General features: G+C 43.0%; 5 protein-coding genes across 5 annotated transcripts in view; 2 read left to right on the top strand and 3 right to left on the bottom strand.

Moving 5' to 3' along the window:
* Positions 1 to 1,110, bottom strand: LOC108572691 (RING-box protein 1A). The gene is made up of 5 exons (XM_017934963.1): positions 1,016 to 1,110; positions 823 to 850; positions 594 to 715; positions 398 to 483; positions 1 to 230 (listed from the first exon to the last, which is right to left on the bottom strand). The coding sequence occupies exons 1-5, from the start codon at positions 1,106 to 1,108 to the stop codon at positions 218 to 220; spliced, it is 342 nt and encodes a 113-aa protein (XP_017790452.1). The 5' UTR covers positions 1,109 to 1,110; the 3' UTR covers positions 1 to 217.
* Positions 1,104 to 2,247, top strand: LOC108572690 (vacuolar-sorting protein SNF8). The gene has a single exon (XM_017934962.1). The coding sequence runs from the start codon at positions 1,492 to 1,494 to the stop codon at positions 2,245 to 2,247; it is 756 nt and encodes a 251-aa protein (XP_017790451.1). The 5' UTR covers positions 1,104 to 1,491.
* Positions 2,248 to 2,410: 163 nt separating this feature from the next.
* On the bottom strand, positions 2,411 to 4,720 carry LOC108572777 (protein Hook homolog 3-like). The gene is made up of 7 exons (XM_017935058.1): positions 4,683 to 4,720; positions 4,523 to 4,598; positions 3,978 to 4,458; positions 2,921 to 3,914; positions 2,732 to 2,860; positions 2,504 to 2,665; positions 2,411 to 2,438 (listed from the first exon to the last, which is right to left on the bottom strand). Exons 1-7 carry the CDS (start codon positions 4,718 to 4,720, stop codon positions 2,411 to 2,413), a joined length of 1,908 nt encoding a protein of 635 aa, XP_017790547.1.
* Positions 4,721 to 5,260: 540 nt separating this feature from the next.
* On the bottom strand, positions 5,261 to 8,292 carry LOC108572774 (RIB43A-like with coiled-coils protein 1). Its single transcript, XM_017935055.1, has 7 exons — positions 8,170 to 8,292; positions 7,888 to 8,028; positions 7,534 to 7,661; positions 7,166 to 7,406; positions 6,182 to 6,409; positions 5,900 to 6,006; positions 5,261 to 5,402 (listed from the first exon to the last, which is right to left on the bottom strand). The coding sequence occupies exons 1-7, from the start codon at positions 8,290 to 8,292 to the stop codon at positions 5,261 to 5,263; spliced, it is 1,110 nt and encodes a 369-aa protein (XP_017790544.1).
* Positions 8,293 to 10,808: 2,516 nt separating this feature from the next.
* The window catches only part of LOC108572807, a 78,610-nt gene continuing 72,604 nt past the window's right edge, over positions 10,809 to 16,814 (top strand). The window contains 1 exon segment of the mRNA XM_017935115.1: positions 10,809 to 12,105. Coding sequence (XP_017790604.1) covers positions 11,739 to 12,105 — 367 coding nt within the window. The 5' untranslated portion in view covers positions 10,809 to 11,738.

Consider the following 16,814-nt stretch of genomic DNA (forward strand, 5'->3'; position numbering starts at 1 on the left):
GCAATAGCATCCTAATCACATTGTGTTTCAAGCAGATTTTTAATTTCTTTATCACGTTCGAAGAACTGCTACGGACGCTCTGAGAGATGCCACCGATTTTTCTAGATTGATGTAACAACAAATTGTTTACTTGTCTTTTGTTCACACAGTAATTAAACCTGCGTCGGCTTTGGCATTCTGGAGGGTTCTGATGTCTGTGGCAGCTGGAGACACTCTGCTAATGACCGTATCTAAAACAGATAAGAAAAAATTTTATTTACAAGTCAATATATACAGAGGGAATATATACGTTGTATCTATGAAAATCTTTTGTGCTTCCTCTATACCACACACAAAAAATTTTCAAAAGCTTTAAGAAGCCAGTAGCGTTTTGTTGTATGTTGCAGGCTGTACTCACTTCTGGAACTCCCACTCTCGATTGTCAAGTGGACAAACTTGTCGAGTCTTCAACCAACGTGAGATGCAATGGAAATGGAATGCATGCTATGCGAAAAAAATGTCAAAAAATTAAAATAAAAAGTTAAAACATTTTACTTTTGCAATTGATATTAAATGTGTATCGTAACAAAAAGCTATAATAATAGGCAGCATACATTGCATACACCCCAAGCTACGGTACATTCTTCGCTAGTGGCTGATGCTTGATTTGCTTGACATTCAATGCACAAATCCATAATATGATTACGGCAGATCGCGCAATTATCTACTACAATATCTGTAAGAAAACAAATTCTATAGTTAATGATAAAATTTGCAAGTATCAATTAACTGTATTACATTTCATGAAAAATTATGCATGTAACGAAGCTTTTGAATACATACCCCATGCCCAAAGGGCCACAGCATTCCACTGAAATAAAAAGTTTCACATTTCTTACTACACTGTGTGAATAAACCATGTGAGTATAGTACAAATGACAATGCAAAACAGAGGTTAGAGTTTACGGATCAACTGGTTAAAATAACAGGAATTTGTGTACATTTTGTAAAATACTTTTCTACGTCTTCACCTTACCTTTTTTACTTCAAAACGTTTCTTCTCCCCTTTACTACTACTCGAAGTTGGTAAATCGTTTTCTTCGTCATCAATTTCCATTGCCGACGCCATGCTTAAATTTTGATGTCTGAAGCCAACTGACACCTTGTGTGAGAGATTCAAAGTACGATGAATGACTGACACGTAAAATACAGATTTCCTTGATTATTAAATAATTCGTGCGTGATATGGGTTGTTCTACAGTATCAGAGTTGATATTTTGATTTTATGTTGAAAGTGTGTTGAAGAATCAGAATACATATTGCAAAAAAAATTTATTATTGTGCGTATGTGTCGATATTAGGTTATATTATCAAACGGGGAACAACACACGAAGAAACGTGACAGTTACCCCGATCGTTTGAAAGTCGAATAAGGGTGTTTTGATTTTGTATCGGTGAAGGTTTTCAATTGTACATTTAGAATCTGCAATACGGAATAAAGTATATTACACGATGAGGCGAAAAGCAGGCGTTGGTGCAATACACAAACAAAAGCTGGAGCAAGAAAAATACAGAGATAAGGGAACCGAGATTCAAGAAAATCAGTTTGAGCAAATGTCAAAACAAATGGAAACTTTTCGTATTAATCTAGAAGATTTTGCTACGAAACATAAAACTGAAATAAAAAAGAATGCACGTTTTCGGCGACAATTCACGGAAATGTGTGCATCGATAGGTGTAGACCCACTAGCCTCTGGAAAAGGATTTTGGTCAGTTCTTGGCATAGGAGACTTTTATTATGAACTTGCTGTACAAATTGTCGAAGTTTGTATGGCCACAAATTACAAAAATGGTGGATTGATATCGTTGGATGAACTTAGGACAAGGTTAATTCAAGCTAGAGGTCGTAGAAAAGAGCATCAAGAGATCACAAATGAGGACTTATTAGCTGCTGCTAAGAAATTAAAAATTTTTGGAAATGGATTTTCCATTGTCCCAGTTGGTAGAGGTAAATACTTGGTGCAATCTGTTCCTGGGGAACTAAGTATGGATCATACAGCTGTATTACAGCAAGCTAGTTTATCTGGAAATGCGTATGTTTCAATATCCATGCTTTGCAAGGAATTAAAGTGGGAAGCAAGTCGTGCACAGAAATCTTTGGATCATATGGTAAAAGAGGGACTGGCATGGTTAGATGAACAAGGTGAAAATGAAAAATTATATTGGTATCCTAGTTTATTTACAGCCTGCATTGTGTCGAAAGAGTAAGCACAATATTTAATTTACTATAAATAGATAGGCAATGATTAAAAATAAAAGATATGTCTGTAGTATAAAATGTATTTTTAATGTGAATAAATTTACATACTCTTCTAATATTTACACAGTCAAGTATCTATTATAAAACTTTTATAGGTGGAAAAAAGTATTGTCACCTAATTTCACTTGCTTCGTTAAATCTAAAAAAAAATCGTTTGTAGATAGTAAAGTATATTGTCACTGTAGGGATTCAATAAACACGTACCTTTGTATATCTTCCATTGTATTATATGCCAGTTGTTGTTTGCAAGTTAATAATTCTTTATTTAATTCATTATTTTCTTGTTGCAATGCACTTATTTTGTTCTTTAGTTCCTTACTTTTCCCTTGAAATTTAACTGTCAAAGTTTTTGCTTCATCTCTCCATCTGAAATACAAAGTAGTATAAACTTACTGACAATTCCTTATTCACGGTTATATAAAATCTTCATACTTTTTACTTAGTTTTTGATGAACTTGAACATGATTGATCAACTCCTTTGTTTTCCTGTCAAACTTTTCCTGCAGTTTATTCATATGATCTGATAATACTGATTGACAGCAGTGACATTTATTTTCTACCCTGTAATAACCATATTATATACAGTATCACTTGAATTATTGAACATTTGTATTTACTTACGTTATATCCAAGCTGGGTTTATTTTTTACATCATACGGAAAAGGATTTATATCATCAGTAACTCCATCTCTCAATCTATTTTCCCTTGAGCATGTTGCTTTATGAAGATTAACTTCTAATTCCCGAATTTTATTTTCGAGGGAATGTCTTTCATTTTCCCTTTTCTGTATTTCATACTCAAAATCGTGTTTCAATGATTTTAATTGTAATACAAGACTTTCCTTATCACCTAATGTTTTGGCTAATTTATTCTCTAGATCTGAATATTGTTTCATTAAGTCTTTATTTTCACGATCGGCTCTTTTCACCTGATCTTGTATATTACTGGTCTGCTGCTCCTCTAACTTGTATAATTTATCATTGGAAATACCTAGTTTACCTTCAAGAGTAACAATTTTCTCTTTCAACTGCTTAATTTCCACATCATATCTGTTTTTAGCTATTGCTTCATCGTATACTTGTAATTGAAATTCCATACGTTTAGCTTTTTCCTCATACTCCAATATCTTTGTACTTGAATCCCTACGTATCTTACCTAATTCTTCTTTGGTAAACTTCAATTCTATTTGAGTTTTTTCTGCTGCCATTGTCTTTTCCCTTAATTCTGCTTTAAGTTCTTTGATCTCTACTAGATATTTCTTTGTACTTAACTCAATTTCATCGCTAGTTTTTTTATTCAATTCTTGTATTTTTGCATCATATTCACTTGCTATGATATTTAATCTATGTTCTAACCTGGATTTTTCCTCCAATATAAGACCTTCACGATGAAGTACCAAATCTTTTTCCCTAACTGCAGATTCTATCAATTCAATGGCTTCTGCCATTTTGTTTTTTGTTTCCCTATCTCTTTCAACAACATTTTCAGCATATCTTTTAACTTCGTTTAATTTTCTTTCCAATTCTAATTTAGACTGTACTACTTTATTGGTCTCTGTTTTAGCATAAGCCAATTCCTTCTTCAATGTTTCTATTGTCACCTGGTTATTCCTGTCTTTTAAAACATAAAAACAATGTCTCCATTGGTTGTAACAGATTATAAAAATATGTTACTGACCTTTGTCCTGAGCATCTTTTTGAAGATTTGTAAATTTGTCCAACAATTCATCCTTTTCCTTAGATAAACTATCAGTTCTTTCTTTACTAGTAAGGTACAGTGTTTGGTGCTTCACAAAATTTTCTTTGGCCTGTGAAAGCTTTTCTTCTAACATTTTAATAGCTTCTGAATAAGTTTCTTTAATATTATTCGCCTGTTCTTGATAAAACTTTGTCCCTTTTCCATCTACACGAAACCCTTTCAATTCATTCTCCAAGGCACTTATAGTGTTCAATGAAATATGCCATAACTGTGAAACTGACTCTTTCTCTGCTTCTAAAAGTCTGACACGCTCTTGTAAATTTATCACTTCCTGCTTATGTGCATCTTGGTTACCACATTCTTCTAAATGAATACGATTAAAGGATTCTCTTATATCGTTAACTTTTTGACTTTCATTTCGTAGAATTTCTAGTTCAGCTCGTATATTATGTTGCTCTACCTAGATGTAAACAAGTATATGGAAATGTATTCGATCTAAAATTAATTTTATGTAACAAATGTACCTTGCATAAGTGCAAATCCCGCTTAAGATCCTCCACAATTCCTTTTTGTTCCGCGAATATCGCGTCTCCCTGGTTGCTGGTAAAAAAACGACATTTATTGAATATAATTTAACGAACATAAAACAAAGAATACGAAGAGATATATAACCTCACAGCTAACCTTTGTTTCCGAGCATCATCTTCCTCTGTATCGAGCATTTTATCACTAAAATAATTTATATTTCGCAATATTACGTCGCGCTGAGAAACATTGTGGGAAATATATCACACGTTTAATTTATATTTGTAATATTCTCCGATACATTTCAAGCAACATCGTTCAAGCCAAACGCGTAAACATCAACAATGGCTCTTTTTACCGATAGCGCATAAACACACGCATTTAACAGGAAGGTCAATAAAAACATATAAAATTTTAGTATCTTGTTGTGTATTTAAAGCACTGCAACGAGAAATGGTACGTTGAAAATACCTAAAATTCAAACGATGCCTATAAAATTTTCTTCGCCGTGAAATGTAAAACACGACGTAAACAGATGATATAATACCGACCGAGGATGATTCATAAGGCGGAAAAATTTATCAGTTACCAACAAACGTGCTTTTCAAATAATCAATATGAGAATACGCATAATGTCCGAGAAAGAATTATTCATTTCACAACATTCTTCAGATATACATATCAATATAGAAAAGGTACTTTATTCCTATCGGTATATCAGGCAAAAACATATCATTTTAACGAGCATCTCTGTTGAATTGTTCGAAAAATTCAGCACTCGGTTTGTTGACATAAAGAACACGATTCAGATAATCCTGATGGGACTTGTGCTGCTGCGCCAGCTTCAAATTCTCCTCTGCTACCTTCTTCTTCATCTCTCTGCAACACAAATAACTCGTTCGTTCCCCAATTTTTCTCTAACCCCTTAACGCTCAAGCCTTACACGTGCACAACTAATCCTCGTAAAAGTGCAATTTTGTTTAATTATTTTCTTTCACTCTTTCACTCTATTCCATTGCAAAAATGTAAGTCATAGCATTGACTGCCACGTTGGTCACATGTGACCAGAGTGCCTCAAATGTTTAGAATAAAACGAATATCGTCATTATTTTGAATTAAAAAGAAACGAAAAAGTAAAGTATAATAAGCATAATACTATACTTAGAATAATGAAAATTTTCTTCTGGCTCTCAAAGCAAAACATGCAAATCTGGCGTGGCAGTCAACGTGTTAATAAATTGGAAACTTATTTCTATACACCTAGAAAATAAAAAAAAAAAAAAAATAAAATTGATCATTTTTGGCACATCAAGTTAAGAAAACTGTGAGCGTTAAGGGGTTAAATCCACACCAACAGCAAACATCATAATTCTTACACTCGTTTCCGACTTTCCTCACGCTGGTACATTCCAGCTATCTCCGCCTGGGTGTTCGTTAACCGATCCCACTCCTCCTTCCTCTGTTTCTCCTCCGATTTCGTTTTCTTGAAAAAGAAGCTTTCCTTGAGCTCGCCAAAATTTCTTTATCCTCCTGGCCGTGCTCTCTCACGGCCACACGACCATCGGTTGGCACCGTTTCAACCTTTCCGCGGCGCATCGTCGAAACCGCGTAAAACAACCGCGTTTTCTCTCTCCCCTCCCTCCCTCCCCCGACTTTACCTGAATTTCTATCAGCTGGTTCGCTTGCGCCTCCCTGAAAGCTCTAAGCTCGTCCGGATTCATGCCCTTGTACCGCGAGGCCAACGGTTTCGACGGTCCACGAGTGCTCTCCGCCTGCTCTTTGGCTTCCATAAGGAAGTCCCCAGTCACGTGATTGTAGATATCCGCCTTCTTGTCCTCCTCTTCTTGTAGGGCTTCGCAGTGACGGCGGTACTCCTGTTCCTCTGCCTGTCCGCGAAAAAGGGGGAAAACACAGCGGTAGAGTAAAACGCACGTCGAACGGAGCGTGACAGCTCCGAACGATGGAAAGAAGTCAAGGACAGGGACATGTGGAAAGAGAGTCTTTCTCTCGCCGTGTTATTACCGTGGCCGGGTGTCTGCCACACGGTGACGTCGCCGAGTTTGCTCATCGACCATAGCAACCTCGTCGACGCTTTAAACGGTGCTCACCTTCGAGGAAGGTTTATATTCCGTGTGTGCGGAGCAAGATTCGCGTGACACGTCAGGAAGCGTCGACAGATCGCGACACACGGCGAAGAAGACACCGGGAGGAATTCGTTCCGCGGTTGGGAACTGGCGTATCGAGAACTGTACGAGATCTCGGTTGAACTTTGACATTTCCACGGCTCGCGTCGTTCTCTGGTGTGTTGCGAGAACGGGAATGGAGGTAACAAGGGGAAGAACTAGTTTAAATCAATTAATAGCAACGGAGAACCATCGAACGTTAATTATCTGAATTCTCGGTTTCTCGTTGTTCGCAAGCGTCAACTGGCACAGAGAGAATAGTCGTGATTTCCATCTTACGTGAAAAGAAGAGATTCGATTTCTCTCTCTCTCTCTCTGTCTCGCACTCACTGTCTGTGTATTCACGAGTAGAAAATAGAATCGTCAGATAATAAGATTCTTATCTTTTTCTTGCTGTTCCTGTCGCTTTGTTCCCGGCTGTTTCGTCGAGACGAAGGACTAAATAGGAGAAAGCCTTACCAGGGCTCGATTAAATCGCGCGGTGGCTTCGTTCAACCTTCGACGGCAGTCCCGTTCCATCTGATCTAACGCCACAGCACGCTTGTCCCTGGAGATGACGGCTGCTTGGTACGCTTTCTCGGCTTCCTGTTCTTCTCTCTCCGCCTGTACACGCTCGTTCCTCTGTTTCTCGATCCACCACCTCATCTCTTCCTTTTTCGCCTTCGAGCGATCCTTTCCATTACAGTCTTCGCCCTCGAATCTGCATAGTTGCACGATCAAATATTTGAGATCGTTCCTCTCTCTTCCCTCGAGATTTTCCGACCAAAGCAAGCAGCAGAGGGTTCACGTTCTCGCCCACCGGTGAAATTGACAGTGACAATATTTACCTCTGCCCGAAACCCATTCCGAAAGGTTCGCCGCCATCGCCGTTCTTCGTGTCGCGATCCTCGCGTTGCTCGACCCGCTGGTAGTTTTGTCGAAAATGTTCAATCTCTCTGTGTATCCTTCGTCTTTCCTGAAAAGAAAGATCAACGGAGAAGGTGTAACGCAAGTTACACCGGCTAGAACGAATATTCTAAGAGACAAGAAACGACCGCGAAACGAGGCAACAACGGACTTGTGTATATTGGTATATACATATATACATGTGTCGAGCGTTGGAATCTTTAACGATGACACTGCGAAAGACGATTAATCATCCGGTGGCGTGTTTTTTTCCCCCAGCGTAATTGACAGTTTACCTCTTCTTGTTGTTTCTCTAGCAGCAAGCCGATGTTGCTGCTGCGGATCAAATTCTCGTCGAGCTCGGATTCTCGGGCCTGTTCCAGCTCACGTTGCTCTTTCTTTTCCGCGACCTGTTTGTCCAAGAATTCCTTGTCTATCTGCGGGCGTCACCGATAAAAATCATCCGAAGGAAGAGAGAGAAAGAGAGAGGGATATCGTTCTTTTTGTGTTTAGGGGAACGATCGATCTACAACAGGTTATGGCGGGCAACGGAAACACTATGTCCCCGGTGGACTCACCCCTATTTTCCTGAATCGTGGATTGAATATCCGTTGCTTCCGTTCAGCTTCTATCTGTCGCCTGCGCTGAATGGCCGCGGCCAGTTTCAGGTCCTCCTTGGTCGTGGTTTGAAACTTCAGCATCGTGCCAAATTCGATCTACGAGCGTAACCAGAACCCGAGTGTGAGCTTAGCCACGAAAGCCGCAAGAATCGCGTGGAATTCGTTACCATGGAGCGTTTGGGCGACGACGAACGTGTGTGTCGGTGTATCGTTAAATTCTAACACTGTCTTTCGTATACAGAAAATTCTTACCTATTCCATTGCCATTCTCTATCGATTCAGGATGAAATTCTTCTTACTCTCTTTCTCCTTTGCACCTCTGAACTCTTCTATCGATGAAATTATTCCCGCGCAGTGTTTCAACGAAATTAAACGTGTCGGAGTTTCAGAGGGATGACAGCATCTATTTGACATACATTCGACCGCTAACTGTTCCACACCGCTAAGGACATTTGCATGAAAGAGTCACGTGAAGAGCACCAGCTGAAGGCGTAAACATGTGTTGCACTATCTGTTGATTCGGCGAAAATCATTACAGATGACTCGTGACTTCGTCGTACCCCTTATTATCACGCCTTCTATAGCCAGATAGAGAGAGAGAGAGAGAGGGTCGTGTGTGTATCGATCGTGTGTATGGTTGTAGCAGGAACGTGATTGCAGAGGTAGCGCGATAACACACAGTCCAACGGAATAAAGCGAATTTAGTTGCCTTCTTTGATTTCTTTGTGCGCGGCCGTTCGTTTCGCGTGACATCGTGACTCACGCCGACCGACGCTTCGCTTTTTTTTTTCTCTCGCAACAGTGAGAACACGGTGTAACGAGAGCAGGTTACCAGCCGTACATATATGCGCGTATGTGTCCTAAGTGCGATGCAGCTTGGGAATGTTACGGAAGGCACGTGGAAGCCGCGGGAACGCGACGCGATTTATCAAATATTCCAGGATCAAGACGTTTCGCGCGAATCGCGAAGTTCGCACGAATCGCCGCGAAAGGTAAAGAGGCACTTTGCGGCTTCCACGGTTGGACGCGAGCGTAGATTTTACGGAAGTAATCTATCGATCCGTACGAACGATAATTTACTAACATTTCGCCGTGCACACAGAAACGGAGATTTCACTGATCCTTAATTACGCGAAGGTGCGTAATCGTTCGAAGCGGGAGAAGAAGAAAAAAAGCGTATCGTTTATAGCCGTTTACGATAGATAGGCTTATTTCCTGCTAATTAATTCCTACGCTGGAACGAGTTGGCGGCGATTCTAGGATGACTCGCGAGACATCTCTGCACGAGCAATCGAACGATTAGTATTCTTTTGTGCGTCATCGTATGACGCTTGAAGAGGAGCGAACAGTTTTCGAACAATAGGAAACGATCTTCTCTTGGTCGTTATTTCGAACTTTTTTTCTTTGCACCGCGTCGCGTCTCTCTCCTCGGAATGTATTAGCGCGAATGCCGTGCTGAATTCACGGCTAACGATCCTAATTGTTCCTTGCCTAATGGGGAAACGCGCACGTGTCTTCGAGTGACCTATATTCGTCGTATCGGGCCGTATGGCCGTTGATTGCGAGTACAGATCGGGAAAGAAGCGGTTACACGAATAACTGTCCGCCTATGACGCGGAAGAAAATAGCCGTCGATATCTGCGACCAAATTCATCCTTGTACCCGAACGAACGAAAGAGATGCTCGTTTAAATTGCTGCTCTTTTTTCCTCTCTCTCCGATCTGCCTCTTCTTGTTATCGAGAGAGAAACATCGGATAAGAATGAAAAAAGCAGACGTCGTTAAAAGGATCGGGAAAAGCAAACGTCGAAGCAATTTATGTAATCGTTACAGGCTGCAGAAGAAAAGCAAAAAAAGTACATCTTCCTACTTTCCTTTTTTTTTTTCTCTTCCAGCGCGCGGATCTCTGAATATAAATCAACGCGCAACATTTACATATTTCGAGTAGACGCGGTAACGAAGTGAGTTTGAAGTGAACGTGCTCCATAAATAAGTCTCTTCTCTTCAAGCACGAGATATCTATTTATACACATTTGTCCCGAGTTGGCAAGCTTGTCATTCAAACGGAGGACCTTTTCCACGAGAAATTAAATTTCAAAAATTCACCGTGACGCGAATTTTTTAACGATCCCTCCTCCCCACGGAGAATTACTTCGCAATTCTTTTTCGCTGATTGATACAAATTCCTCTTCATCCAACGGTTGTCCTTTTGCAGCGAGTGAAAAAGTTTGGGTACAACACGTCTCTATTCGAGAAATCTCGAAGCTGGCAATTTTTCGAAAAAAAAAGAAAAAATTGCTCTATTCACCGGTTCGTCGCGATATCCGTGATACCTCTCGGAGCTTTTCGAGAGAAATGGCCGTGAAGGAAAAAGCGAGGATCGCGAAATTTGTGCGCGCGATTTAAGAGGAATCCGCGGTTGGATTCGCAGAAAAACGCGGTCCAGGTTTTCGCGGTACCCCGCGCAAGCCGACCCAGAGAGAAGATGCCCCGAAGCGAAGCGAGACTCGACGGCGCCTGCGTGGCCATGTGACGTCATTGGCGAACCGGGCAGCTCGTCCGCTAGACATTCAGTCTCGCCTCAGCATCGAACGAGGTTGTACGTGTCCATAGTGCGCACGTAGCTCGACCCCAAGTATCACGGAAGTAGTCAGAGCCCGAGTTGATCAGACGCTCGTCGCGCTAACCTATTGTAAACGCGCAAAACACTAGGGACAGTCACGGGGGATCGCGTGACGTTCCGGGAAGAAAGGAACGTCGGCGGTGGCTGAGTGCACAACTTTGTACCTTGCCGTTCGTCCGTACAGAGAGAGGAGAGAGATCGGTCTACGAGATCGATCGAAGCTTCGCCATTCAGAGAACGAGCGAAAGGTGTGAAACAAGTAGAAGAGGATAGAAGAAACATTCGAAGAGAGAGTAATAAAAAGAAGAGGGAAGAAGATCGTCGTGAAACACGTTCTATCTACGCCCGTGGCGATCGTTTGAACGGACGATTAGCACGCGATACGCGCGCCTTGCTATACTTGGTTCTTTCCATCTTTTTTTGTTCGTTCATCTGTACGTTCGCGGAATCGGTACACGACAACGATAACCCTTACGTTCCACCCGCCACGTACCGTGTTCTAATTAACGTTCCAGTGATAAACACGTGTGCTCTGGAGTGCAGGAGAAATCGAAGAAAAAGGGCAAGCGAACAGAGGAGGCAAAGATTTATTTTCCCATTCGGACGATGCTGTTACCGTTCGACACAAGTGACAAGCTCTAATCGAAAGGACATACATATACGCACACACACGTATATATACACATACTCTGGTCGAAGAGACACGCGTTTTTCAGTATTTTCGTCGTTCTGTGTGCAGTCGGTGTGTTGAAACTTCCCTTGGGTGTGCATCAGAGGTATATAAGAAGAGAAAAAAAGAACAGACGTATAGAGAGTTGATGCAACGATCGGGTACGTTACCGCGTGCATCGCTTGGTCGTTTCCCTTACTATGCACACTGAGAGGTACCCGACTACTATGAGAGAATGAGCTGCTCGGTGAAAATCTCGTGTGGCAAGAGCTGGAGTGGATCGCAGCGAAGGATCAACTCCCTCGCGGAGGAAACTACGTGCCCTACCGGTGGAAGCACAAGCTGCGCCGGTCTAGCGGCACAACCGGCCGCCGTAGCGTCGACTTCGACGTCGACCACGGCCACCACGTTCACCACGACCATCGCAAACACCGTCAGCCTGAGCACGCTGATCAGCGGCAGCCAGAGGCTCGCGCCGCCGCGTCCTGTCAAGTCGATCGCCGCTAAAAAAGGGGAGGATACCACGAAACTGCTCAAGTACATCGACGATAACGTCATCGGCAAGAACGGCACGTTCTTCGGACCATTCGGCCGCAGGAAAGGTCAGTGATCAATATAGTCTTTACCCCTACCGCCCTCTCCAGCCATCATCCCTCCTCCCTCCCGCCCTGCGAGCTGCGTCTCTCTCTTTCTCTCTTTCTCTACACTCTCATGGCCGACAGCACGTATCGTCCAGAAGAGACACAAAGAGTGGAGTCTAGCTCGAACCACAAGCTCACTCGTTAAGGTCGTCAACATCGTTCGATTAACGCGACACGTTACAAGCTTGGCGTGTCCTATCGATAAAATCGAAGGTTCTCGTCACAGCTTCGACAGCTATATACCTGCTATCGAGGGAGTGTGCTCTCTCCGCTAGAGTTCTCCATCTTTCTTCGTCCTTTCGTCCAGCCCCTGTACACTCTTCGTCTTCGTATCTATACCTACTATGCATCGCGTAGGTCGGAAAGACAGACGGACGAGTTTTTCTGGAAACGAGAGCCCGAGGTGGAGAGACTTCGCGGTTTCATCGAGCAGAGTCCCTTGCTCTCCGCTCCGAAGTCTGTTTCGCTATGCGAGCGACCAGCCCCGGGGATACCTTACAAGTGCACTTGGCATATACCTTTCGTAACACGATACTTCGGTGCCGCGCGCGGAAACCTCTCGCGTGTGCTGCCGAGTATCTCCAATTAGGAGCATAAGAGCGCGCGCTTCGCGGGCTGTCCGTCCGATCGATATCGTCGGAAAGATCGACTCCTGTTCTACACGTACATACGTATATTCGTCAGGGCTCTGTTCGTTTGATTGAGTTTGTTAACGCGGTCGCGTGCGCGACGCGTGAGATCCTGTCTAAGGAACATCCATCGCGCTTCGTCTGTCAAGAAGAGAAACAACGTATCGAACGCTACGTACGGACGAACGGGCTCGGTCGTGTACGATGCTTGCATAATTAATTGCCATCGAGTATTTTACTTTGACGATAGCGTAGAGAGAAGGGGAGGAGAGAGAGGCGAACGGGTGTACCATAAGCGTTCCGCTCGTCAACGTAAACACCGGCGTTCTGGCCATGGAGAGAGAACTCGCACGTCGTCGGCTCTGTTAAATATTCAGGCGGCACGAATATTTGCGCGTCGCATTATTCCGGTGTCGTTGGCCTACGGTCATCGCGAAGGCCACCCATTTTCCTTACCTCGATCGAAATTTACTCTCGAATCTTGTTCCCCCGTGCTCGGTGGTTCGATTTCACCGTGATTTACGCGGAACGCTCGAAAGGCGCTGCTCCGTACCGACCGGAAGTTAGGCTGCCTCTTTCTTCCGGGCGACTTCGTAGCCAACATGGCGACCGACCGCCTAGCTTCGTCGTACATTCGGTGTTTCTGAGTTAGAAGTAGATGCCGAGTGGGATTTTGTAGGGGAAATGGAGCATTGCTTTTGGAATTGGTAGCTCTATCAGTGGGTGCTTATGCATATTGCGAAATGGCTGATATTTTCAACGGTCCGAATTTTCAATGATAATGTCAAGGGATCGTCAATTTTTAACCTTGGAATTATTCAAAGTTCTTGCTTATCTTTATTTAAACGAAAGAACGAAATAAATGCATTTTTATGGACGAGTGAGCAAGCAGCGACAAGTATTAGGTACTTCCACGATACTCCGTTTTTAATTGTATCGAACGTGAAATACGCAGGAAGGAAAAGAAAGTAATTGGTCATAATTCTTACTCACTTTTAATTACTGTCCAGAGAGATTCAATTTCAGTTTGAAAGGTCAACAGAGTTAACAGGTTAAATATACGCCTGGACATATATAAACACAGGACTATTAACATAATTCTAGGTGGGCGATAAGTCGCTTAGCACTAATTCGCCTCTTCATTGACAAGAGTTTATTGAAAATTCAGCATCAGAAACGTTTAAAAGACGGTATTAAATCTGAATTCGAAAACCTGTTCGTCCGGAATATTTACGACACGCTTAATGCTTCTGTGTTACAAAGATGGAGGAGAACCAGTGGACTAGTGTAAGTTAATAAACGACACGTTTCCACAGAGCTTTCTGTTTACGATAAAGAAATAGAATAGCATCTTCATCGAGCCACTTATAACCCATCTTGTATATAATAACTTAAGTTCGAATAACTCGTTAATTTCATCAATTAGTTTATTGCAATTTAGAAACGCACTGTATACCACTCTGAAGCGTAACACGGGTGTGCCCCGAATCAGAGAGAAAGGAGAGAGAGAGAGAGAGAGAGGGAAAGGATCGTCGACGATGCTTCGAGATCTCGTGCAAACGCTTCCTGGTCGTCGCCCACGACGGGCCACGTGCTATGCAAATAAATTGCGATCGTCGCCCATTTTAAACGCTTCGCCATTAGAGTGTGACCCACGTTCCGGTTACACAGTCGCCGTACGCGATCTAATTTCCCCCGCGAAGCGTCCACGGATGATACCTCCTCTAATAATCCCCCAGGTGTGCCATCGTGTTGGAGCAAATAGCAGATAAACGGTGGTATCGTAATTGCCTGGGAAATAATTGCCTAGCGCACGTTCCAGATTGTTCCATTCGTCGACGACTTCTTTCGCCGCTCTGCCCGGCCTTAAATGTTCCGTTTCTCTCTCTCTCTCTCTCTCTTTTTGCACAACGAACATCTAGGCGGAAGAGAGAGGAGAGAGGGAGAGGTGTGTGTGTTGTCCAATAATAATCGAGTTCAATCTGATTCTCATGTAAATTAGCAATGTGTACGCAACGTATTATCGCGGAATGTTGTTATTTTGTTTGGTACACGGTGCACGAGATCCTTTACCAATTTAGTTATATTTCGTGTCGACGTTGTTCAATACGAATAACACCGGTGTTGAACACGGGAAAATCTGAATACCGAGAGTTTCCTCAATAGACCGGCTAAAAATACCGGCGCGAATGAAAAGACACGTTCATTATCGATTAAACGTTTCTTATTAAAGATTCCTCGAGATGAAATTAGGAACTGGTAGAGTCACGGATAATCGATAACATTCCCCTTCTCTCTAACATCGAAATCTATTCGCAGTCAGGTTCAATAATACACCATTCACTAATAGCACGCGTAATCTGACAAACAATTATCGTCATCGCGAGCAAACTTCAACCACTGTGCGCCTCTCGCGACCGTTTAACCGTGAGCCGAATCAGCTTCGAATTAATACGCCGTATCGGATGAATCCGCCGTTGATCTCGATCCAAGGCGTTATTAGCTCTAACGAAACCAGGAAAAGTCGCGAACGAGCCGCGTGATTCATTGAGCGGTGTCCGAAAAACACGTCGAAAAACAAGTTCTCGGAGAGAGTCGACGAACGGGCGTGATGGTCGCACGATTGATTCGCCGATGATGCACCGATTCGTTCTCGGAACTCTAATATGCAAGGTCGCGACGGTTCTATAGCGCGCCGCTACGTTCGAGATTCGCCAGCGGCGTGTTTTATATGTTCGCCGAGCTCTGTTGGCATCGCTCGCACGCGTTGGATGGAAATATCGAATATTACAGAGCGAGAACGGCGCAGAGGATGGGACGAAAGTCACGATGGCGAAGCTCTCGAAAGTGAGTCACATCGCACGAGCGTAGAACGATAACCGCGAATGCAGGAACGCGATAAGAGGCAGCGCGTTTACTACGCGAGTAGCATTATCGGAGCTGGCACAGTCAAGGACTCGTGGCGACGTGCACCTCCAAAGAAAACGAAAACGAAAGTCTTTGCCTGACTGCTCGCCCGCTCGTGGCCGTGCCGACATCATCGATGTCGTCATCGCGCGGATATAGCCACGTGGATAGTTTCGTCAAGTGCAAGGTCGACTTGGTTGAGACGTTTCTCGAGGTCCTGATGCTGGTAGCTGCTCGATGTTTTCCTTGTCGCATCGTCCGCGTTTAGAAAATTCTTCTGTTACCTATCGAGCGGAGGTGTAACCTTTCGGCTGTGCGACTTGCTTCGAATAAATTTCGAATAGATTTTTTTTAACTATTACTCAAACCTAGCGGAGCATTGTAAATCCTTAGTAAACTTGTTAGTTCCCGCGGAATGAATTTTCAGCAGATAAAAGTCTCCCGAAAATTTACGACTTGTGTATACACGCCTACCATAATTAAAGGGTTAACGAAAAAGTGACAAACAAGAGTTGAGTAGATAGGAGTCGATCTGTGTCCCAATTCGCAATCTCCGTTTATTTGCGCGTGCTGAACGAATTTCTGTTTATGTTTTCTCGGCGGGCGGCCGCGTATCGGAGGGAACATTCGTGATAAGATAGTCGTTCGAGCAAATTCCGACGCTCTGCTCCTTTTCTTCGTGCGAAAAAAAAAAAAAAGTGAGATTCCCTTCCCCGTCGGTGTGTCTCGTTATTTTCGAGAAAGACGGGCTCGCTCGATCGAATCGCCATGTGTGAAGAAGCGTTAAACGGGTGTGTGACCCAGTTCGTTGCACGTACCGACACCTTGTTGACCTAATTCTAGCCCATCCAAGGTATAATAGTGGAGCAACGCCCACGAGCATCTCGCCTCGTCCGCCATTGCTACCTTTTCCGCGATATTTTCCTCGATAAACGTTCCCCCGTTGGTTTTTTACTCGCCAGAAATGATTTTCCAATGACATCGGAGGAGTAACAGAAGTCGTAAACAAGCGGCTTGATTTTTAAGCGCGCGCGATATAAAAGCAGCGACGTATAACGACGAGCATTATGCGACGAAACATTCAGCGTAATTTCGCCCGAACGGATTCACGTTCCATCTACTTCCTCTCTCTCT

The sequence above is a fragment of the Habropoda laboriosa genome, unplaced genomic scaffold, assembly GCF_001263275.1.
Source record: "Habropoda laboriosa isolate 0110345459 unplaced genomic scaffold, ASM126327v1 scaffold22, whole genome shotgun sequence".
Lineage (NCBI taxonomy): Eukaryota > Metazoa > Arthropoda > Insecta > Hymenoptera > Apidae > Habropoda > Habropoda laboriosa.